Source organism: Heteronotia binoei, chromosome 9 (assembly GCF_032191835.1).
Source record: "Heteronotia binoei isolate CCM8104 ecotype False Entrance Well chromosome 9, APGP_CSIRO_Hbin_v1, whole genome shotgun sequence".
Taxonomy (NCBI): domain Eukaryota; kingdom Metazoa; phylum Chordata; class Lepidosauria; order Squamata; family Gekkonidae; genus Heteronotia; species Heteronotia binoei.
In genome coordinates, this window is record NC_083231.1 from 118005298 (window position 1) to 118025448 (window position 20151).

Sequence of the window (20151 nt, forward strand, 5' to 3'; positions counted from 1 at the left end):
CCCCTATGCTAAACAATGGTGGTGCCAGGGGGTGTGGCCTAATATGCAAATGAGTTCCTGCTGGGCTTTTTTCCTACAAAAAGGCCCTGATGATGCTGATAAGAAGAAGTAAGCCCTGCACTAAGAGCCCTGTAAACTCTTGTAGGATTGGCTACACCAGGGGGTGTGGCCTAATATGCAAAGGAGTTCCTGCTACAAAAAAAGCCCTGCGTCTTAACCACTGCACCAAACAAGCCAGCAGCTGGCATCCTGACCGCTACTGGTTGTTAGCTAGTGCCCCCCAAAAGAGAGAGCTACTGCCCCATGGTCCCCAGAGAGACGTCATGAATGGCTCTCACCTGCTCCAATTTATGCACGCGCGAAAGATTCGGGATGCAAATCACCACCCAGTGCAATAAAAGGTGTTTATTATCGAGTGGGTATTTACACGTGGCTCTTGAGGTGTTATTCCTTCCATCATCGCGGGCTTCTCGGCATTGCTTTCTCAGGGGTCTTCGGAAAGGGAAGCCACGGAGCCGCCGGCCCCCTCGCTTCAGTAGAACTGGGGCTTGCCCAGCTGCTGCCGGTTTGCGCTGGCCAAGTGCATCAGCTTGAGAAGGAGGTTCCCCGCTGAGCCGTCCAGCATGGTCAGGTTCTGTTCTGAGGGCGCCCGGCTTCGGTCGCTGACATCCTCCATGCAACCCACGTCAGCAGTGCAGCTCTCTTCGAATGGAAGAAAGAAAAGTTCAAGGGCTTTCATTGGTCGGAGAGGAGGCACAGTGACTTAGTCCAGTGATAACCCCCGTGTGAATTGAAGAAGAGGAGGAGGAGAAGGAGAAGAAGGAGAAAAGGGAGAAGGAGAAAAAGCAGGAGAAGGAGGAGAAAAAGGAGAAGGAGAAGTTCAAGCACATTTGTTGGGCAGAGAGGAGGCACAGTGACTTAGTCCAGTGATAACCCCTGTGTGAATGGAGGAAGGAGGAGGAGGAGAAGGAGGAGAAAAGGGAGAAGGAGAAAAAGCAGGAGGAGGAGCAGAAGGAGGAGATGGAGATGTTCAAGCACATTTGTTGGGCAGAGAGGAGGCACAGTGACTTAGTCCAGTGATAACCCCCATGTGAATTGAAGAAGAGGAGGAAGAAGGAGAAGGAGAAAAGGGAGAAGGAGAAAAAGCAGGAGGAGGAGGAGAAAAAGGAGGAGGAGAAGTTCAAGAACATTTGTTGGGCAGAGAGGAGGCACAGTGACTTAGTCCAGTGATAACCCCCGTGTGAATTGAAGAAGAGGAGGAAGAAGGAGAAAAGGGAGAAGGAGAAAAAGCAGAAGGAGAGGAAAAAGAAGGAGGAGGAGGAGAAGTTCAAGCACATTTGTTGGGCAGAGAGGAGGCACGGTGACTTAATCCAGTGGTAACCCCCATGTGAACTGAAGAAGAGGAGGAAGAGGGAGAAGGAGAAAAAGCAGGAGAAGGAGGAGGAGAAGGAGAAATTCAAGCACATTTGGTGGGCAGAGAGGGGGCACGGTGACTTAGTCCAGTGATAACCCCCATGTGAATCGAAAAAGAGGAGGAGGAGGAGAGAAGCAGGATAAGGAGGAGAAAAAGAAGGAGGAGGAGGAGAAGTTCAAGCACATTTGTTGGGCAGAGAGGAGACATGATGACTTAGTCCAGTGATAACCCCCATGTGAACTGAAGAAGAGGAGGGAGAAGGGGAAAAGGGAGGAGGAGGAGGAGACGACTTGTTGGACTACTGTAACTCACTTTACATAGGCTTGCCTTTGGGGCTGATCCGGAAACTCCAACTGGTGCAAAATGCGGCAGCACGGATGGTAAGTGGATTGCCTCTACGGGCAAGCAGTCGGCCGATGCTGTGCAGATTGCACTGGTTACCAATTGAGTACCGAATCCGCTTCAAGTACTTTAGTACTGACATTTAAAGCCTTACGCAGCCTGGGACCGACATACCTGCGGGACTGCCTCTCCCAATACGAGCCCCAAAGATTGCTGCGATCGGCCAACCAACACCTACTGGCCATCCCCGGCCCAAGGTGTGGAGATCTGGGCCCTGCCAGATTTGCTTCCATTTTGTAGGGCCTGCAAGACGGAGATGTTTCACCAGGCCTTCGGTTGAGGCAAGCAGATGTCTTCTCATTCTACTGTCTACTGGAGAGCCAGTGTGGTGTAGTGGTTAAGTGTGTTGACTCTTATCTGGGAGAACCGGGTTTGATTCCGCACTCCTCCACTTGCACCTGCTAGCATGGCCTTGGGTCAGCCATAGCTCTCGTAGGAGTTGTGCTTGAAAGGGCAGCTGCTGTGAGAGCCCTCTCAGCCCCACCCACCACACAGGGTGTCTGTTGTGAGGGGGGGAGGTAGAGGAGATTGTGAGCCGCTCTGAGACTCTTCGGAGTGGAGGGCGGGATATAAATCCAATATCTTCGTATACCATCTATCGCCCTCCCTCACAATGGGCCACAATAGGCTAGAAAACTATAACGAGCCGAAATATTATATTTTTTCACCTGAACTATGTGTCTGCCCGCCTGTGTATATTTTTGAGTTATGTTTTTACTCATATATTATTAAGATATTGTTGTATTTTAACTTTTATTATGACTGTGATCCGCCCTGAGACCGCATCGGAAAGGGCATAATATAAATCAACCAAATAAATGAGAATAAGACTACAGATTGATACCCCGCCCTTTTCTCTGAATTAGAGACTCAGAGTGGCTTACATTCTCCTATATTTTCTCCCCCCACAACAGACACTCTGTGAGGTGGGTGGGGCTGAGAGGGCTGTCACAGCAGCTGTCCTTTCAAGGACTTCTGCCATAGCTCTGGCTGACCCAAGGCCATTCCAGCAGGTAAAAGTGGAGGAGTGGGGAATCCAACCCGGTTCTCCCAGATAAGAGAGCTCTGGCTGACCCAAGGCCATTCCAGCAGCTGCAAGTGGAGGAGTGGGGAATCCAACCCGGTTCTCCCAGATAAGAGAGCTCTGGCTGACCCAAGGCCATTCCAGCAGCTGCAAGTGGAGGAGTGGGGAATCCAACCCGGTTCTCCCAGATAAGAGAGCTCTGGCTGACCCAAGGCTATTCCAGCGGTGCAAGTGGAGGAGTGGGGAATCCAACCCGGTTCTCCCAGATAAGAGAGCTATGGCTGACCCAAGGCCATTCCAGCAGCTGCAAGTGGAGGAGTGGGGAATCCAACCCGGTTCTCCCAGATAAGAGAGCTATGGCTGACCCAAGGCCATTCCAGCAGCTGCAAGTGGAGGAGTGGGGAATCAAACCCGGTTCTCCCAGATAAGAGCTCTGGCTGGCCCAAGGCCATTCCAGCAGGTGCAAGTGGAGGAGTGGGGAATCAAACCCGGTTCTCCCAGATAAGAGAGCTCTGGCTGACCCAAGGCCATTCCAACAGGTGCAAGTGGAGGATTGGGGAATCCAACCCGGTTCTCCCAGATAAGAGAGCTATGGCTGACCCAAGGCCATTCCAGCAGCTGCAAGTGGAGGAGTGGGGAATCAAACCCGGTTCTCCCAGATAAGAGCTCTGGCTGACCCAAGGCCATTCCAGCAGGTGCAAGTGGAGGAGTGGGGAATCAAACCCGGTTCTCCCAGATAAGAGAGCTATGGCTGACCCAAGGCCATTCCAGCAGGTGCAAGTGGAGGAGTGGGGAATCCAACCCGGTTCTCCCAGATAAGAGCTCTGGCTGACCCAAGGCCATTCCAGCAGGTGCAAGTGGAGGAGGGGGGAATCAAACCCGGTTCTCCCAGATAAGAGCTCTGGCTGACCCAAGGCCATTCCAGTAGGTGCAAGTGGAGGAGTGGGGAATCAAACCCGGTTCTCCCAGATAAGAGAGCTATGGCTGACCCAAGGCCATTCCAGCAGGTGCAAGTGGAGGAGTGGGTAATCCAACACGGTTCTCCCAGATAAGAGAGCTATGGCTGACCCAAGGCCATTCCAGCAGCTGCAAGTGGAGGAGTGGGGAATCAAACCCGGTTCTCCCAGATAAGAGCTCTGGCTGACCCAAGGCCATTCCAGCAGCTGCAAGTGGAGGAGTGGGGAATCCAACCCGGTTCTCCCAGATAAGAGTCCTTGCACCTAAGAAGAAGATATATTGGATTTATATCCCGCCCTCCACTCCGAAGAGTCTCAGAGTGGCTCACAATCTCCTTTTCCTTCCTCCCCCACAACAGACACCCTGTGAGGTGGGTGGGGCTGGAGAGGGCTCTCACAGCAGCTGCCCTTTCAAGGACAACCTCTGCCAGAGCTATGGCTGACCCAAGGCCATTCCAGCGGGTGCAAGTGGAGGAGTGGGGAATCAAACCCGGTTCTCCCAGATAAGAGTCCATGCACTTAACCACTACACCAAACTGGCTTTCTCCAGACTGGAGAAGGAGAAGAAGCAGAAGGAGGAGAAAAAGAAGGAGAAGAAGAAGAAAGAGAAGAAGGAAATCTAGCACATACATTGGGCAGAGAGGAGACATTATGACTTAGTCCAGTGAATTGAAGAAGAGGAGGAGAAAGAAGGAGGAGGAGAAAAGGGAGGAGGAAAAGCAAAAGAAGGAGGAGGAGAAGGACAAAGAGAAAGAGAAGGAGGAAAAGAAGGAAGAGAAAAAGCAGAAGAAAGAGAAGGAGAAAAATAAGGAGGAGAAGAAGGAGAAGGAGAAGGTGGAGGAGGAGGAGGAAAAGAAGGAGGCGAAGAGGAGATGGAGATTGGATTTACACCCCACCCTTCACTCAGAGTCTCAGAGCGGCTTACAATCTCCTTCCCTTCCTCTCCCCACAACAGACACCCTGTGAGGTAGGACTGAGAGAGCTCAGAGAGAACTGTGACTGATCCAAGCTCACCTAACAGCTGCATGTGGAAGAGGAGTGGGGAATCAATCTCAGTTCTCCCAGATTAGAGTCCGTGCTCCTAACTACTACACCAAACAAAAGGGTAATCCATGCTCCTGAATGCATCATCTCAGCATTATGGTAGCTCAAGTTAAGCATCCCTGCCTTCCCGGATAAAAAAATGGTGGGTGGGTCGCAGGCTTTCTTGTTAGGGGAGGGGCCGTGATTCAGTGGAAGAGCTTCTGCTTGCAATCATTTTACTGAATTGATAAACCCACCGTCCCCTTTGCAGCAGGGCTCAGGGTGGGTGGCAACAATTAAAACAATAAAAGCTATGATAACAATGATTATACATTTCCAGCATATTATTCATAGCGAGCAGGTGGCCCCTAAAACACAGTCGATGCCTCTTGTCCGAGGGACAACTATCCCTTGTGTGTGACAACCTGGGCTCTTTTTGTAGCAGGAACTCTTTTGCATTTTAAGCCACACACCCCTGATGTAGCCAATCCTCCTGGAGCTTACAGTAGGCCCTGTACGAAGAGCCCTGTAAGGAATTCTAGCAGGACCTCCTTTGCATATTAGGCCACACCCCCCTGATGTAGCCAATCCTCCTGGAGCTTACGGTAGGCCCTATACGAAGAGCCCTGTAAGGAATTCTAGCAGGACCTCCTTTGCCTATTAGGCCACACACCCCTGATGTAGCCAATCCTCCTGGAGCTTACGGTAGGCCCTATACGAAGAGCCCTGTAAGGAATTCTAGCAGGACCTCCTTTGCCTATTAGGCCACGCCCCCCTGATGTAGCCAATCCTCCTGGAGCTTACAGCAGGCCCTGTACGAAGAGCCCTGTAAGGAATTCTAGCAGGACCTCCTTTGCCTATTAGGCCACACTAGGCTTCCCAATCCCCAGGTCCCAGCGGGGGATCCCCTGGTTTTCCAGGCTTCCCCCCTCCCCCAGCCAGCTGGCCGGCGGGGGAAGCTCCACCCCCACAGCCATTATGCACCTCCAGGAACGATTCCCATAGGGAATGATGGGGAATTGATCCGCGGGTGTCAGGGGCTCTGGAGGGGCTGTTTTTTGAGGTAGAGGTGCCAAATTTTCCGTATAGCATCTAGTGCCTCTCCCCAAAATACCTCCCAAGTTTCAAAAGGATTGGACTAGGGGGTCCAATTCTATGATCCCCAAAAGAAGGTGCCCCTATCCTTCATTATTTTCTATGGAAGGAAGGCATTCTAAAAGGTGTGCTGTCCCTTTAAATGTGATGTCCAGAACTCCCTTGGAGTTCAATTATGCTTGTCACACCCTTGCTCCTGGCTCCGCCCCAATGTCTCCTGGCTCCACCCCCAAAGTCTCCTGGCTCCACCCCCAAAGTCCCCAGATATTTCTTGAATTGGACTTGGCAACCCTAGGCCACACCCCCTGATGCAGCCAATCCTCCTGGAGCTTACAGCAGGCCCTGTACGAAGAGCCCTGTAAGGAATTCTAGCAGGACCTCCTTTGCCTATTAGGCCACACACCCCTGATGTAGCCAGTCCTCCTGGAGCTTATGGTAGGCCCTGTACGAACAGCCCTGTAAGCTCTTGGAGGATTGGCTGCATCAGCGGCGTGTGGCCTAATATGCCAAGGAGTTTCTGCTACACAAGGGTTGCTTTGTAGAAAAATAGGTGGTGGAGCTTATCAGCATAACTCATTAGCATATGCCACCGCCCCCCCCCCAGCCAAAAAGCAACCCGATGCAAGAAAGGAGAGCCCCGGGTGAGCGAGACCTGCTTGGGTTGGCTAGAGATCCAGCCAGCCTAAGCAGGCCTCGCTCGGCTGGGGCTCTCCTGGGCTGCCCCCCCAGTCAAAAGGCCAGCAAGCCACCCGCCACCCAAAATCACAGAAGTGGAGAAAGGGTGGTGCGGGCTTCTCCAAGGGTTAACGAGCGCTGCTGGAGGCGTGGCAATATTGGGCTGGGCCATGGTGGCTGGCTGTAGGGTTGCCAATCCCCAGGTGGGGGCAGGGGACCCCCCGATTTGGAGACCCTCTCCCCGCTTCAGGGTTGTCAGAAAGCAGGGGGAGGGGAGGGAAATGTCTGCTGGGAACTCTATTATTCCCTATGGAGATTTATTCCCATAGAAAATCATGGAGAATTGATCTGCGAGTATCTGGGGCTCTGGGGGGGCCCTGTTTTTTGTGGTAGAGGCACCAAATTTTCAGTATAGCATCTAGTGCCTCTCCCCAAAATACTCCCCAAGTTTTAAAAAGATTCGACCAGGGGGTCCGATTCTATGAGCCCCAAAAGAAGGTGCCCCTATCCTTCATTATTTCCTATGGAAGGAAGGAATTGAAAAGGTGTGCCGTCCCAGTGGCTCAGTGGTAGAGCATCTGCTTGGGAAGCAGAAGGTCCCAGGTTCAATGCCCGGCATCTCCAACTAGAAAGGTTCCAGGCAAATAGGTGTGAAAAACCTCAGCATGAGACCCTGGAGAGCCGCTGCCAGTCTGAGAAGACAATACTGACTTTGATGGACCCAAGGTCTGATTCAGTATAAGGCAGCTTCATATGTTCATATGCCCCTTTAAATGTGATGGCCAGAACTCCCTTGGAGTTCATTTATGCTTGTCACACCCTTGCTCCTAGCTCTGCCCCTAATATCTCCTGGCTCCACCCCCAAAGTCTCCTGGCTCCACTCCCCAAATCCCCAGATATTTCTTGAATTGGACTTGGCAACCCTAGCTGGCTGGCTGCCCGCTCTCCTAATCCAGGGATTGTTATGCAGCTGCACCTCCTATTCAATGGACAAGGTAGGTGGGGAGGAAGAGGGGGAGCTGTCGGAAAGGTTCAGGAGCTGTGCTCCTGTGAGCTGCTGCTGAATCGGAGGTCTGCTGCTACAAAAAAACCTCTGGTGACAACAGATTATAACCAGTGTTCCCTCTGAGTTAGCGCGAGCTAGCTCACAGATTTTTAGCCTCCAGCTCACACATTTTTGTCTTCGCTCAGGAAGGAGGACCCCAGAGCACACGAATGGATGCAGTCGCTCACAACTTCAATGCCAGCAGCTCACAAAGTTGATGGCCAAGAGAAAGTGAAGGGGGGAAGCCAGTCCAGACGTATGCCGAAGGTCCCAGGTTCAAACCTCTTATACCTGCATATCTATTGCAGATGGGAGAGAAGCACCGAAGAAGCTCTTCCATTATTTCCTAAACACCTTCTGAGTTAGAAACACCATTCAGGACAGCCTGAAGGGGGATACCTGGCAAAAAGCAGGCAGAATGCAAAGCTACAGGTGGCGAGATCGGATCGCGCATCAGGAGAGTCACGCCTAAGGTGAGTTTGGGCGTTTCTACTTTGCCGTTTCTGATCCCTGACCCTGCTTGCTCTCATTTCCCCTCCCCGCCCTCCTTGTTGGCTTTGGTACCTCCACAATAGTGACCGGACCTGACATCACCGTTGTTTCATACAGGGCTTTAGTGGGAAAAGCCCAACAGGAGCTCATTTGCATATCAGGTTACACCCCCCTGACATCACCATTGTTTCACACAGGGCCTTTTGTAGAAAAAGCCCAACAGGAGCTCATTTGCATATCAGGCCACACCCCCTGACATCCCCGTTATTTCACAAAGGACTTTTTGTAGAAAAAGCCCAGCAGGAGCTTATTAGCATATCAGGCCACACCCCCTGACATCCCCGTTGTTTCGCACAGGGCCTTTTGTAGAAAAAGCCCAACAGGAGCTTATTTGCATATCAGGCCACACCCCCTGACATCCCCGTTGTTTCGCACAGGGCCTTTTGTAGAAAAAGCCCAGCAGGAGCTCATTTGCATATCAGGCCACACCCCCTGACATCCCCGTTGTTTCGCACAGGGCCTTTTGTAGAAAAAGCCCAGCAGGAGCTCATTTGCATATCAGGCCACACCCCCTGACATCCCCGTTGTTTCGCACAGGGCCTTTTGTAGAAAAAGCCCAGCAGGAGCTCATTTGCATATCAGGCCACACCCCCTGACATCCCCGTTGTTTCGCGCAGGGCCTTTTGTAGAAAAAGCCCAACAGGAGCTTATTTGCATATCAGGCCACACCCCCTGACATCACCATTGTTTCACACAGGGCCTTTTGTAGAAAAAGACCAGCTCATTTACATATCAGGCCACACCCCCTGATATCACTGTTGTTTCACACAGGGCCTTTTGTAGAAAAAGCCCAGCAGGAGCTCATTTGCATATCAGGCCACACCCCCTGACATCCCCGTTGTTTCGCACAGGGCCTTTTGTGGAAAAAGCCCAACAGGAGCTTATTTGCATATCAGGCCACACCCCCTGATGTCACCATTGTTTCACACAGGGCCTTTTGTAGAAAAAGACCAGCTCATTTACATATCAGGCCACACCTGACATCACCGTTGTTTCACACAGGGCCTTTTGTAGAAAAAACCCAACATGAGCTTATTTGCATATCAGGCCACACCCCTGATGTTTACATATCAGGCCACACCTGACATCACCGTTGTTTCACACAGGGCCTTTTGTAGAAAAAACCCAACATGAGCTTATTTGCATATCAGGCCACACCCCTGACGTCACCGTTGTTTCACACAGGGCCTTTTGTGGAAAAAGCCCAACATGAGCTTATTTGCATATCAGGCCACACCCCCTGACATCCCCGTTGTTTCACACAGGGCCTTTTGTAGAAAAAACCCAACAGGAGCTCATTTGCATATCAGGCCACACCCCCTGACACCAAGCCAGCCGGAACTGCGTTCCTGCTCGAAAAGAAAGCCCCGATAGTTACCATCGTTGCAGCAGATTCCAGGCGCTGCGCATCTCCCGCCTGCTCCACAGGGTCTCCCTCCAGCCTCACAGGGGGAGGGCAGGTAGTTTTCTTCCAAGCAGCGCAGGGTTTCAGCCGTGCCGAAGAAGCAGCCCAGCTCCTCCCCGCAGCAGATGTTGGGGCCAAAGCAATTCCCTTTGTTCCGGGGGCCGCAGGGGATACACTAAACCAGAGAAGAAACGTCAAATATAATTTATACCAGGGGTGTCGAACTCATTTGTTATGAGGGCTGGATCTGACATAAATGAGACCTTGTCGGGCTGGGCCGTGGGTGTACCTATTTACGATTAGGTAGCAGAGATGTATATTTTATAAAGGACACAAACACAATTAATTTTTTTTTTAAAGAAAACTTAAAACATGCCTAAAATGTTAGCACTCATTGGTTTTAAAGGTGCTTTCTTTGTATTTCTCCCATGGGATCCAGGGAACTGGCCGAAGGAAGCTCTGGCTCTTTCCTTCCTTCCCCAGGGGACCAGGAGGGGGAGGAGCCTCAGCCAATAGAAGGAAGAGAGGCTTGGCTCAGTCGCTCTGCTGTGTGATTGAGAGAGCCTGACAAAGCAAGCTCTGCCTCCCCCTCTTCCTTCCCAAGGGAGGATCCTCATCCACTGAAAAAAATCAAGGATTTGTTCTGTATCTCCTGTGTGATTGAGTGAGCCTGGCAAAGCAAACTGTAATGCAGAAGGAAGCAAGAGAGAGGGAGAAGAAAGCAGATGAAAGCCAGTTGCTCAGGGGCCTGATAGGAGCCCTCTAGTAGCCTGATTCAGCCCCTGGGCCACATGTTTGACACCTCTGATTTATACCATCAATGCCCTTTGGTTCTCTCCATAGGACAAAGAATAAATGGACACAAATCTGACATCAAGAATCACAAGACTGAGAAACCTGCAGCAGAACACTTCAACCTCCCAGGGCACTCAGTGGTGGACCTCAAGGTAACTGTTTATTGCAAAGGGATTTCAGGAACAGACTGGAATGGGAGATTGCTGAGTTACAAGTCAGGACAACCGCACGATGGAAACCCCTGGACTTAACAGAGATATCGGGCTCTTATCTCACCGCACATGCTGAGTCACTCAGCTCTCGCATCTGTCGGTGAACTCTTTTATTATCTGTATGCTAATTTCCTGCCATTCACAGTTCTTAACAACTGCTTTGACCCAATCTTAACTGTATTTATCGTTCAGTTACTTATGCATCTTGACTCCAATCAGCCCTTCCTGGCAACTAACTCTCCACCTCACCCTATCTCAACCTATATGCAGTCCTCATTTTCGGAAGGCGCTCACAGAAGCGGAGCTCCGGAACATCTAAATTTTATTATGCTCTTTCTTTCTTACACCCCCCCCCCAATAATTGCTTCTGGGCTCCGTTGTTCAGACCCCCTGGGAGAATTTTGCTGAACTCTACGACTGGACAAACTTTCTAATATCCCCCCCCCCAAAAAAAGGGGAAATAACCAAAACATATCAAGCAGACAGATGGAAATCTTCCTTATGCCATGGTGGCTGCATAGGAGAAAGTCCTTTAAAAAGACTGATGGGAGTAACGTTTTATCGATGACAATTCTAATTCAAGAAGCATTTGAAGGTAGACGCTGAGCCGATAGCATTTAGTAAGCCCTCTGGTGATGTCAGGGATGCGTGGTATATGCAAATGAGTTGTGCTAATGAGCTCCGGCACCTCTTTTTCTACACAACGACCCCTGCTTATATGTAATGGTTATGTAAATAAAAAAACCCCGAAGAGACACCGTACATTTTAAACAACAAAACAGTGTAATGTAGAGTTCAGTGGTGCTCTGAGCAAGCACGTAGAACTTCAAACAGGCAAGGGCATGTAGCAAAAAGACATTCGCGGAAGACAGTTCAAAAGCAGTCTTTCCAAAGAGTAACAATATCCCAGTATTTCGCTTGTGGAACTAAAAGAAGCCCATCCAAAGACGTCTGTCCTAGACATCAAGACATTTCATCCGTCTTTCTTCCATTTGGAAGCTTCTTTAGTTTGTGGAACTACAAGAAGCCCTTCCAAAGACGTCTGTTCTAGATATCAGGACATTTCATCCGTCTTTCTTCAGTCTGAAGAACCTGAAAATCTAACAGACATGTTCTGAACCTTGTTGGTCTACTGCGAATGTATTGTAAAGGTTGGGTTCCAGTGATAAATAAGCCTCCAAACTGAAGAAAGACGGGTGAAACGTCTTGATATCTAGAACAGACGTCTTTGGAAGGGCTTCTTTTAGTTCCACAAACGAAATACTGGAATATTGTTCCTCCTTGGAAAGACTGCTTTTGAATTGTCTTCCGCAAATGTCTTTTTGCTACATGCTCTTGTCTGTTTGAAGTTCTACGTGCAAGCTTGGTCAGAACACCACTGACCTCTGCGTTACACTGTTTTGTTGTTTAAAACGTATGGTGTCTCTTAGGGGTTTTTTTAATTATTATTTACATAGCCGTACGCTAAGATCCTATCGTTTTGCTATATGCAACGGTTGGCAAAACGCATTTCGACGTATCCGAAGAAATGTGCGTGCACACAGAAGCGTCTACCCAGAATGAAACTTTGCGGGTCTTAAAGGGGCAACGGGGCTCAAACCGTGTCCTGTTGCTTCAAACCGACATGGCTGCCCACCTGCAAATATCATTTTGATTGACTAAGGCAAGTACCACCGACATGGCGTCCTCCAAGGGCCCCCTGGTGCCTGCCAACAGGTTTCCTGGGACACACCAAGTGTTTTCAGAAAGTGGGTGGAGCTTGGTATGACCCTGGTCCAGCAGGGCTTCTCCCCTCAAGTAGCCGCCTTTTCCAGCGGGCCGCTGTTCCTGCACTCTCCGGGATGCGTTACGGCGCAGCTAGTTTGGTGTAGTTAGGGTTGCCAAGTCCAATTTAAGAAATATCTGGGGACTTTGGGGGTGGAGCCAGGAGACATTAGGGGTGGAGCCAAGATCGAGGCTGTGACAAGCATCATTGAACTCCAAAGGGAGTTCTGGCCATCACATTTAAAGGGACGGCACACCTTTTCAATTCCTTCCTTCCATAGGAAATAATAAAGGATAGGGGCACCTTCTCTTGGGGCTCATAGAATTGGATCCCCTGGTCCAATCGTTTTGAAACTTGGTGGTTATTTTGGGGAGAGGCACTAGATGCTATACTGAAAATTTGGTGCCTCTACCCCAAAAAACAGCTCTCCCCAGAGCCCCAGATCAATTCTCCATTCTTTTCTGTGGGAATAAATCTCCATAGGGAATAACAGAGTTCCCAGCAGACATTTCCCTCCCCTCCCCTCCCCCTGCTTTTTGATGACCCTGAAGAGGGGGGAAGGCTTCCAAACCGGGGGATCCCCTGGCCCGGGAGGGGAAGTTAGTTCAAGCAAAGTAGGGCTACGAGTCGATAAGAGCAATGGATTCTAGGCCTGGACTGCAGATTTTGTAAGGCTGCCAACTCTGGGTTGGGAAATTCCTGGAGATTTGGGAGTGAGCCTTGGGGAGCGTGGGGTTAGAGAGGGGAGGGACCTCAGCAGGGCATAATGCCAAAGAACCCCCCCCCCCCCTCCAAAGTCGCCATGTCCTCCAGGGGAACTGCTCTCTGTTGTCTGGAGATCTGCTGTACTTCTCAGAGATTTCCAGGTGCCACCTAGAGGTTGGCAGCCCTATTTTGTTTTCTGGCACTTAAATCAAGAACATGAGAAGAGCCCTGCTGGATAAGACCAGTGGTCCATCTAGTCCAGCATCCTGCCTCACACAGTGGCCACCCAGTTCCTCTGGAGGGCCAACAACAGGGCAGAGAGGCTGAGGCATTTAGAAGAACTTCAGAAGAGTCCTGCTGGATCAGACCGGTGGTCCATCTAGACCAGCCTTCTGTCTCACACAGTGGCCAACCAGTTCCTCTGGAGGGCCAACAACAGGGCAGAGAGGCTGAGGCCTTTAGAAGAACCTTGGAAGAGTCCTGCTGGATCAGACCAGTGGTCCATCTAGTCCAGCATCCTGCCTTAAACAGTGGCCAGCCAGTTCCTCTGGAGGGCCAACAACAGGGCAGAGAGGCTGAGGCCTTTAGAAGAACATCAGAAGAGCCCTGCTGGATGAGACCAATGGTCCATCTAGACCAGCCTTCTGTCTCACACAGTGGCCAACCAGTTCCTCTAGAGGGCCAACAACAGGGCAGAGAGGCTGAGGCCTTTAGAAGAACCTCAGAAGAGTCCTGCTGGATCAGACCAGTGGTCCATCTAGTCCAGCATCCTGCCTCACACAGTGGCCACCCAGTTCCTCTGGAGGGCCAACAACAGGGCAGAGAAGCCGAGGCCTTTAGAAGAACCTTAGAAGAGCCCTGCTGGATCAGACCAGTGGTCCATCTAGACCAGCCTTCTGTCTCACACAGTGGCCAACCAGTTCCTCTGGAGGGCCAACAACAGGGCAGAGAGGCTGAGGCCTTTAGAAGAACATCAGAAAAGCCCTGCTGGATCAGACCGGTGGTCCATCTAGACCAGCCTTCTGTCTCACACAGTGGCCAACCAGTTCCTCTGGAGGGCCAACAACAGGACAGAGAGGCTGAGGCCTTTAAAAGAAACTCAGAAGAGTCCTGCTGGATCAGACCAGTGGTCCATCTAGTCCAGCATCCTGCCTCACACAGTGGCCAGCCAGTTCCTCTGGAAGGCCAACAACAGGGCAGAGAGGCTGAGGCCTTTAGAAGAACATCAGAAGAGCCCTGCTGGATGAGACCAATGGTCCATCTAGACCAGCCTTCTGTCTCACACAGTGGCCAACCAGTTCCTCTAGAGGGCCAACAACAGGGCAGAGAGGCTGAGGCCTTTAGAAGAATCTCAGAAGAGTCCTGCTGGATCAGACCAGTGGTCCATCTAGTCCAGCATCCTGCCTCACACAGTGGCCAGCCAGTTCCCCTGGTGGGCCAACAACAGGGCAGAGAGGCTGAGGCCTTTAGAAGAACATCAGAACAGCCCTGCTGTTCAGACCAGTGGTCCATCTAGTCCAACGTCCTGCCTCACATAGGGGTCAACCATTTTGTAACCTTTCTTTTTGGTCACAAGAAACAGGAAATGAGATGGGTGATGAATTCTCACCTGGAGCAAATGGAACCCAAATCAAAGAGCTTTTCCCTTTCTCATTCAGCAAAGAAGTTGTTTTTTTTTAAAGGAGGAGGATGCCGCCATCCTGAATCAGTATAAAAATTTCCATCATATGCAGTCCTTAATCTGTTTCTGTTGCAGATGGAAGAAGAAGAAGAGGAGGAAGAGGAGATGGATTTATACCCCACCCTTCACTCAAAGTCTCAGAGCACCTTCCTGTCCTCTGCCCATAACAGACACTCTGTGAGGTAGGTGGGGCTGAGAGAGCTCGGAGAGAACTGTGAACTCCACCAAGTCTCGATTTGTAGAGGAAGAACTAAACCAGTGGAGCTCTGCTTCCTTGAGATCTCTCAGTGACACCTGGCAGCCTTTGAATCCACAGACAACCATCAATTGGAAATGGAAGTGGAGGGAAGAGAGCCACAGAGCGCTCTTTCTGAGACTTTTAGAGATACCAACTTCCAGGCAGGGCCTGGAGACCTCCCAGAAGTACAGCTCGCCTCCAGATTACAGAGATTGGTTCCCTCAGAGAAACTGGAGAGTGGACTCACTTGCGTTATACCCCACTGAGGTCCCTCAACACGCTTAAAACGTTAGCGCTCGTTGGTCTTAAAGGTGCTTTCTTTGTATTTCTCCCATGGGATCCGGGGAACTGGGCAAAGGAAGCTCTGGCTCTTTCCTTCCTTCCCCAGGGGAACAGGAGGGGGAGGAGCCTCAGCCAATAGAAGGAAGAGAGGTTTGGCTCAGTAGCTCTGCTGTGCGATTGAGAGAGCCCGGCAAAGCAAGCTATTCCTCCCCCTTCCTTCCCAAGGGAGGAGCCTCAGCCAATGGAGAAAACAGAGGTTTTGCTCTGTAGTTTCTGTGCGATTGAGCAAGCCTTGCAAAGCCAGCTGTGATGCAGAAGGAAGCAAGAGAGAGGGAGAAGGAAGCAGACGACAGCCAGTTCCTCGGGGGCCTGATAGGAGCCCTCCGGGGGCCCAATTCGGCCCCCAAACTGCACGTTTGATATCCCTGCTCTAAGCTGTGGAGGCTTGTGAGCAAAAATTCCACTTTGTGAGCGACTGGCATTAAAGTTGGGAGCGACTGCATCAGTTACTTTGCTATGGGGCCATTTTTCCTGAACTAAGACAAAAACATGTGAGCCGGAGGCTAAAAAACTGTGAGCTCGCTCACACTCACTCAGCTTAGAGGGAACACTGCTGATTGTTATGACATATCTCATGTAAAAGATCCCTACTATTAACAGTGCATTTCTAAGAGCACTTTTCTAGATGTAAGCCCCATTGAATAGACCTTAGTACAATTCGGAGTAAACCTGTTTAGGATTGCTCTGTTAAACTGTGATAACTGCTACTAACTAGGAATAATCCTAACCTTCCAGATCCAAAAGGGAACATTTTCATCTGTTTTTTTTTAAATGCCCAAAAGAGGACAGACACACACAAAAAAGACAAGAAGAAGAAGACGAAGAAGAAGTCCACTGCAGATTTATACCCCGCCCTTCTCTCTGAATCAGAGTCTCAGAGCGGCTCACAAGCTCCTTTACCTCTCCCCACCCCACAGACACCCTGTGAGGTGGGTGGGGCTTTGAGAGCTCTGGATGACCCAAGGCCATTCCAGCAGCTGCAAGTGGAGGAGTGGGGAATCAAACCCAGTTCTCCCAGATAAGAGAGCTCTGGCTGACCCAAGGCCATTCCAGCAGCTGCAAGTGGAGGAGTGGGAAATCAAACCCAGTTCTCCCAGATAAGAGAGCTCTGGCTGACCCAAGGCCATTCCAGCAGCTGCAAGTGGAGGAGTGGGGAATCCAACCCGGTTCTCCCAGATAAGAGAGCTCTGGCTGACCCAAGCCCATTCCAGCAGCTGCAAGTGGAGGAGTGGGGAATCCAACCCGGTTCTCCCAGATAAGAGAGCTATGGCTGGCCCAAGGCCATTCCAGCAGCTCAAGTGAAGGAGTGGAGGAATCAAACCCAGTTCTCCCAGATAAGAGTGTTATGGCTGACCCAAGGCCATTCCAGCAGCTGCAAGTGGAGGAGTGGGGAATCAAACCCGGTTCTCCCAGATAAGAGTCCACTTTACCACTACACCAGACTGGCTCTCAAAGCCCTGTGCTTGTAGAGATTCCAACAGGACAGCAGTGGAGACTTGAGAAAAACCCTGAAAAAGAACTGAATGGGCCAAACACAAGGTTGCCAACTTCCAGGTGGAGCCTGGAGAATTCCCAGATTTACAACTCATCTCCAGACTACAGAGATCAGTTTCCTCCGAGCAGGGGTGGCCCAACTTGCTTAGTGTAAGGACCACATAGAATAAATGTCAGATGTTCGAGAGCCACAAGATATGAACGTCGGATGTTCAAGAGCCACAAGGAAGGAAGGAAGGAAGGAAGGAAGGAAGGAAGGAAGGAAGGAAGGAAGGAGGGAGGGAGGGAGGGAGGGAGGGAGGGAAGGAAGGAAGGAAGGAAGGAAGGAAGGAAGGAAGGAAGGAAGGAAGGAAGGAAGGAAGGAAGGAAGATGATGATGATGATGATGATGATGATGATGATGATGATGATGATGATGATGATGAAGATAGATAGATAGATAGATAGATAGATAGATAGATAGATAGATAGATAGATAGATAGATAGATAGATAGATAGATAGATAGATAGATAGATAGATAGATAGATAGATGATGGATGGATGGATGGATGGATGGATGGATGGGGAGAGAGAGGTAACTGGAAAGAAAGCAACTTTAACTTTAAATGCGTTCTCCAAGCCACTTGGTGGCTTGGCTTGGAGAAGTGATTTAAAGAGACAAATGCCTTCTCCAATCCAGCCAATGGGGCAGCGGGGGGTCTGAGAGCCACACAATACATGTGAAAGAGCACATGTGGCTCCCGAGCTGCAGTTTGGCCACCCCTGTCTTAGAGGAAACGGCTGCTTTGGAGCCGTTATGATGCTTATGGCATCATAACGTGCTGAAGTCTCTCCCCAAACCCAGCCCTCCTCAGGCTCCGCCCCCAAATCTCCAGGAATTTCCCAACCTGGAGCTGAGAACCCTGCGACAGCATGTTCGGCATGGTGGAGGGGTGGACGGCGGATGGGGAGGGACGGTGGCTCAGTGGTAGAGCATCTGCTTGGTAAGCAGAAGGTCCCAGGTTCAATCCCTGGCATCTCCAACTAAAAAGGGACCAGGCAAGGAGGAAGGAAAAACCTCCGCTTGAGACCCTGGAGAGCCGCTGCCAGTCTGAGTAGACAATACTGACTTTGATGGACCCAGGGTCTGATTCAGTAGAAGGCAGCTTCATATGTTCATATGTCTAAGGAGAGGGACTGTGGCTCAGTAGCAGAGCATCTGCTTGGTAAGCAGGAGGTCCCATGTTCAATCCCCGGCATCTCCAACTAAAAAGGGTCCAGGGCAACTAGGTTTGAAAAACCTCAGCTTGAGACCCTGGAAAGCCACTAAAGGGGAGGGACGGTGGCTCAGTGGTAGAGCATCTGCTTGGTAAGCAGAAGGTCCCAGGTTCAATCCCCGGCATCTCCAACTAAAAAGGGTCCAGGCAAGTATGCATGAAAAACCTCAGGTTAAGACCCTGGAGAGCCTCCGCCAGTCTGAGTAGGCAATACTGACTTTGAAGGACCCAGGGTCTGATTCAGTAGAAGGCAGCTTCGTATGTTCAAAAATGCAGGTGTAGAAGGAGCCTTTCCCTTTGCCTCTCCCTGGCACATCTACACACCAATCGAGTCTGCCTCCCCGGTACCTGTCTGATTTCTGTGTCTGGAATTGCTCTCTTCCCTCCTCGAGGACAATTCTGGATGTAGCAAGCAGAGGAGAAAGCGAGGAAGCAGAGGAGGTACACGGAGAGCGACGTTTCGAGCATCTTGGTGGGCTCGCGAGGTTCGCAGGGCTTCCCGGCTGTTCTGCTCTTCGCGCCTCCCGGGTTTGGCATCTGGTTCCTCTCCGAACCACCTGTCTCTTTATACCCTGGGCTGTTCCTACAGGCGTCGGGAAAAGGACGGACGTAATGCCTTGCTCATCAGCAGGCAGGGTGTTTATTCCCTCGCCTCCCACCCGAAGCGAGACTTCAGGCGCAGGCAATAATTGAGCCAATTCAAGTGCGGAGACGAGTTCAAGTCCCCAGAGCCTCTTGTCTTTGTCGTAGGACTATTCTTAAGACGTTAATCATTGTCGGTTTGTAGCCGATGGCGTTCGACAATGAGGTGGTGGGGTGCAGAGCGCGTTACGCAAATCGTAGCAGGGTGAGGCCCTGCGGGTGTTCGCGTCTCCATCTGGGCCTGCAGCGCTCCTGAACCTGTACATTTTATTGCGCTCTTTCTTTCGTGCACCCCTCCCACCCCCCCAAAAAATACTTGCTTCTGGGTTCCATTGCTCAACCCCCTGTGAGAATTTTGATGAACTCTAAGATTGGACCAACTTTCTAATATTTTCCACCACCACCACCACCACCCCCAAAAAATGGGGAAATAACCAAAACATGTATAGCAGGCAGATGGAAATCTTCCTCGTGCCACTGTGGCCGCGTAGGAGAAAGTCATTTTAAAAGTATGCTGGGAGTAAGGCTTTATTAGGACAATTCTAATTCAAGAAGCATTTGAAGGTAGATGCTGAGCTGATGTAATTTAGTACGTCTTCTGGTGATGTCCTAATGAGCCCCGTGGCTCATTCTAGTTGCCCTTTTCTGGACTATAGCATTGGAGAAAGTCCAGAAAAGGGCAACTAGAATGATTAAAGGGCTGGAACACCTTCCCTATGAAGAAAGGTTGAAACGCTTGGGGCTCTTTAGCTTGGAGAAACGTCGACTGAGGGGTGACATGATAGAGGTTTACAAGATAATGCATGGGATGGAGAAAGTAGAGAAAGAGGTACTTTTCTCCCTTTCTCACAATACAAGAACTCGTGGGCATTCGATGAAATTGCTGAGCAGACAGGTTAAAACGGATAAAAGGAAGTACTTCTTCACCCAGAGGGTGATTAACATGTGGAATTCACTGCCACAGGAGGTGGTGGCGGCCACAAGCATAGCCACCTTCAAGAGGGGTTTGGATAAAAATATGGAGCAGAGGTCCATCAGTGGCTAATAGCCACAGTGTGTGTGTGTATATATATACATTATATATATAATTTTTTTTTTGGCCACTGTGTGACACAGAGTGTTGGACTAGATGGGCCATTGGCCTGATCCAACATGGCTTCTCTTATGTTCTTATGTGGCGCAGAGTGTTAAAGGAGGATGTTAAAGGGGAGGGATGGTGGCTCAGTGGTAGAGCATCTGCTTGGGAAGCAGAAGGTCCCAGGTTCAAGCCCTGGCATCTCCAAAAAAGGGTCCAGGCAAATAGGTGTGAAAAACCTCAGCTTGAGACCCTGGAGAGCCGCTGCCAGTCTGAGAAGACAATACTGACTTTGATGGACCGAGGGTCTGATTCAGTATAAGGCAGCTTCATATGTTCGTATGTTCAACCCC

At 50.5% G+C, this 20151-nt stretch overlaps 1 protein-coding gene across 1 annotated transcript; it reads right to left on the reverse strand.

Moving 5' to 3' along the window:
* Window positions 1–519: 519 nt before the first annotated feature.
* On the reverse strand, window positions 520–18655 carry AVP (arginine vasopressin). The gene is made up of 3 exons (XM_060247194.1): window positions 18430–18655; window positions 9565–9766; window positions 520–702 (listed from the first exon to the last, which is right to left on the reverse strand). Exons 1-3 carry the CDS (start codon window positions 18616–18618, stop codon window positions 533–535), a joined length of 561 nt encoding a protein of 186 aa, XP_060103177.1. The 5' UTR covers window positions 18619–18655; the 3' UTR covers window positions 520–532.
* Window positions 18656–20151: the final 1496 nt, after the last annotated feature.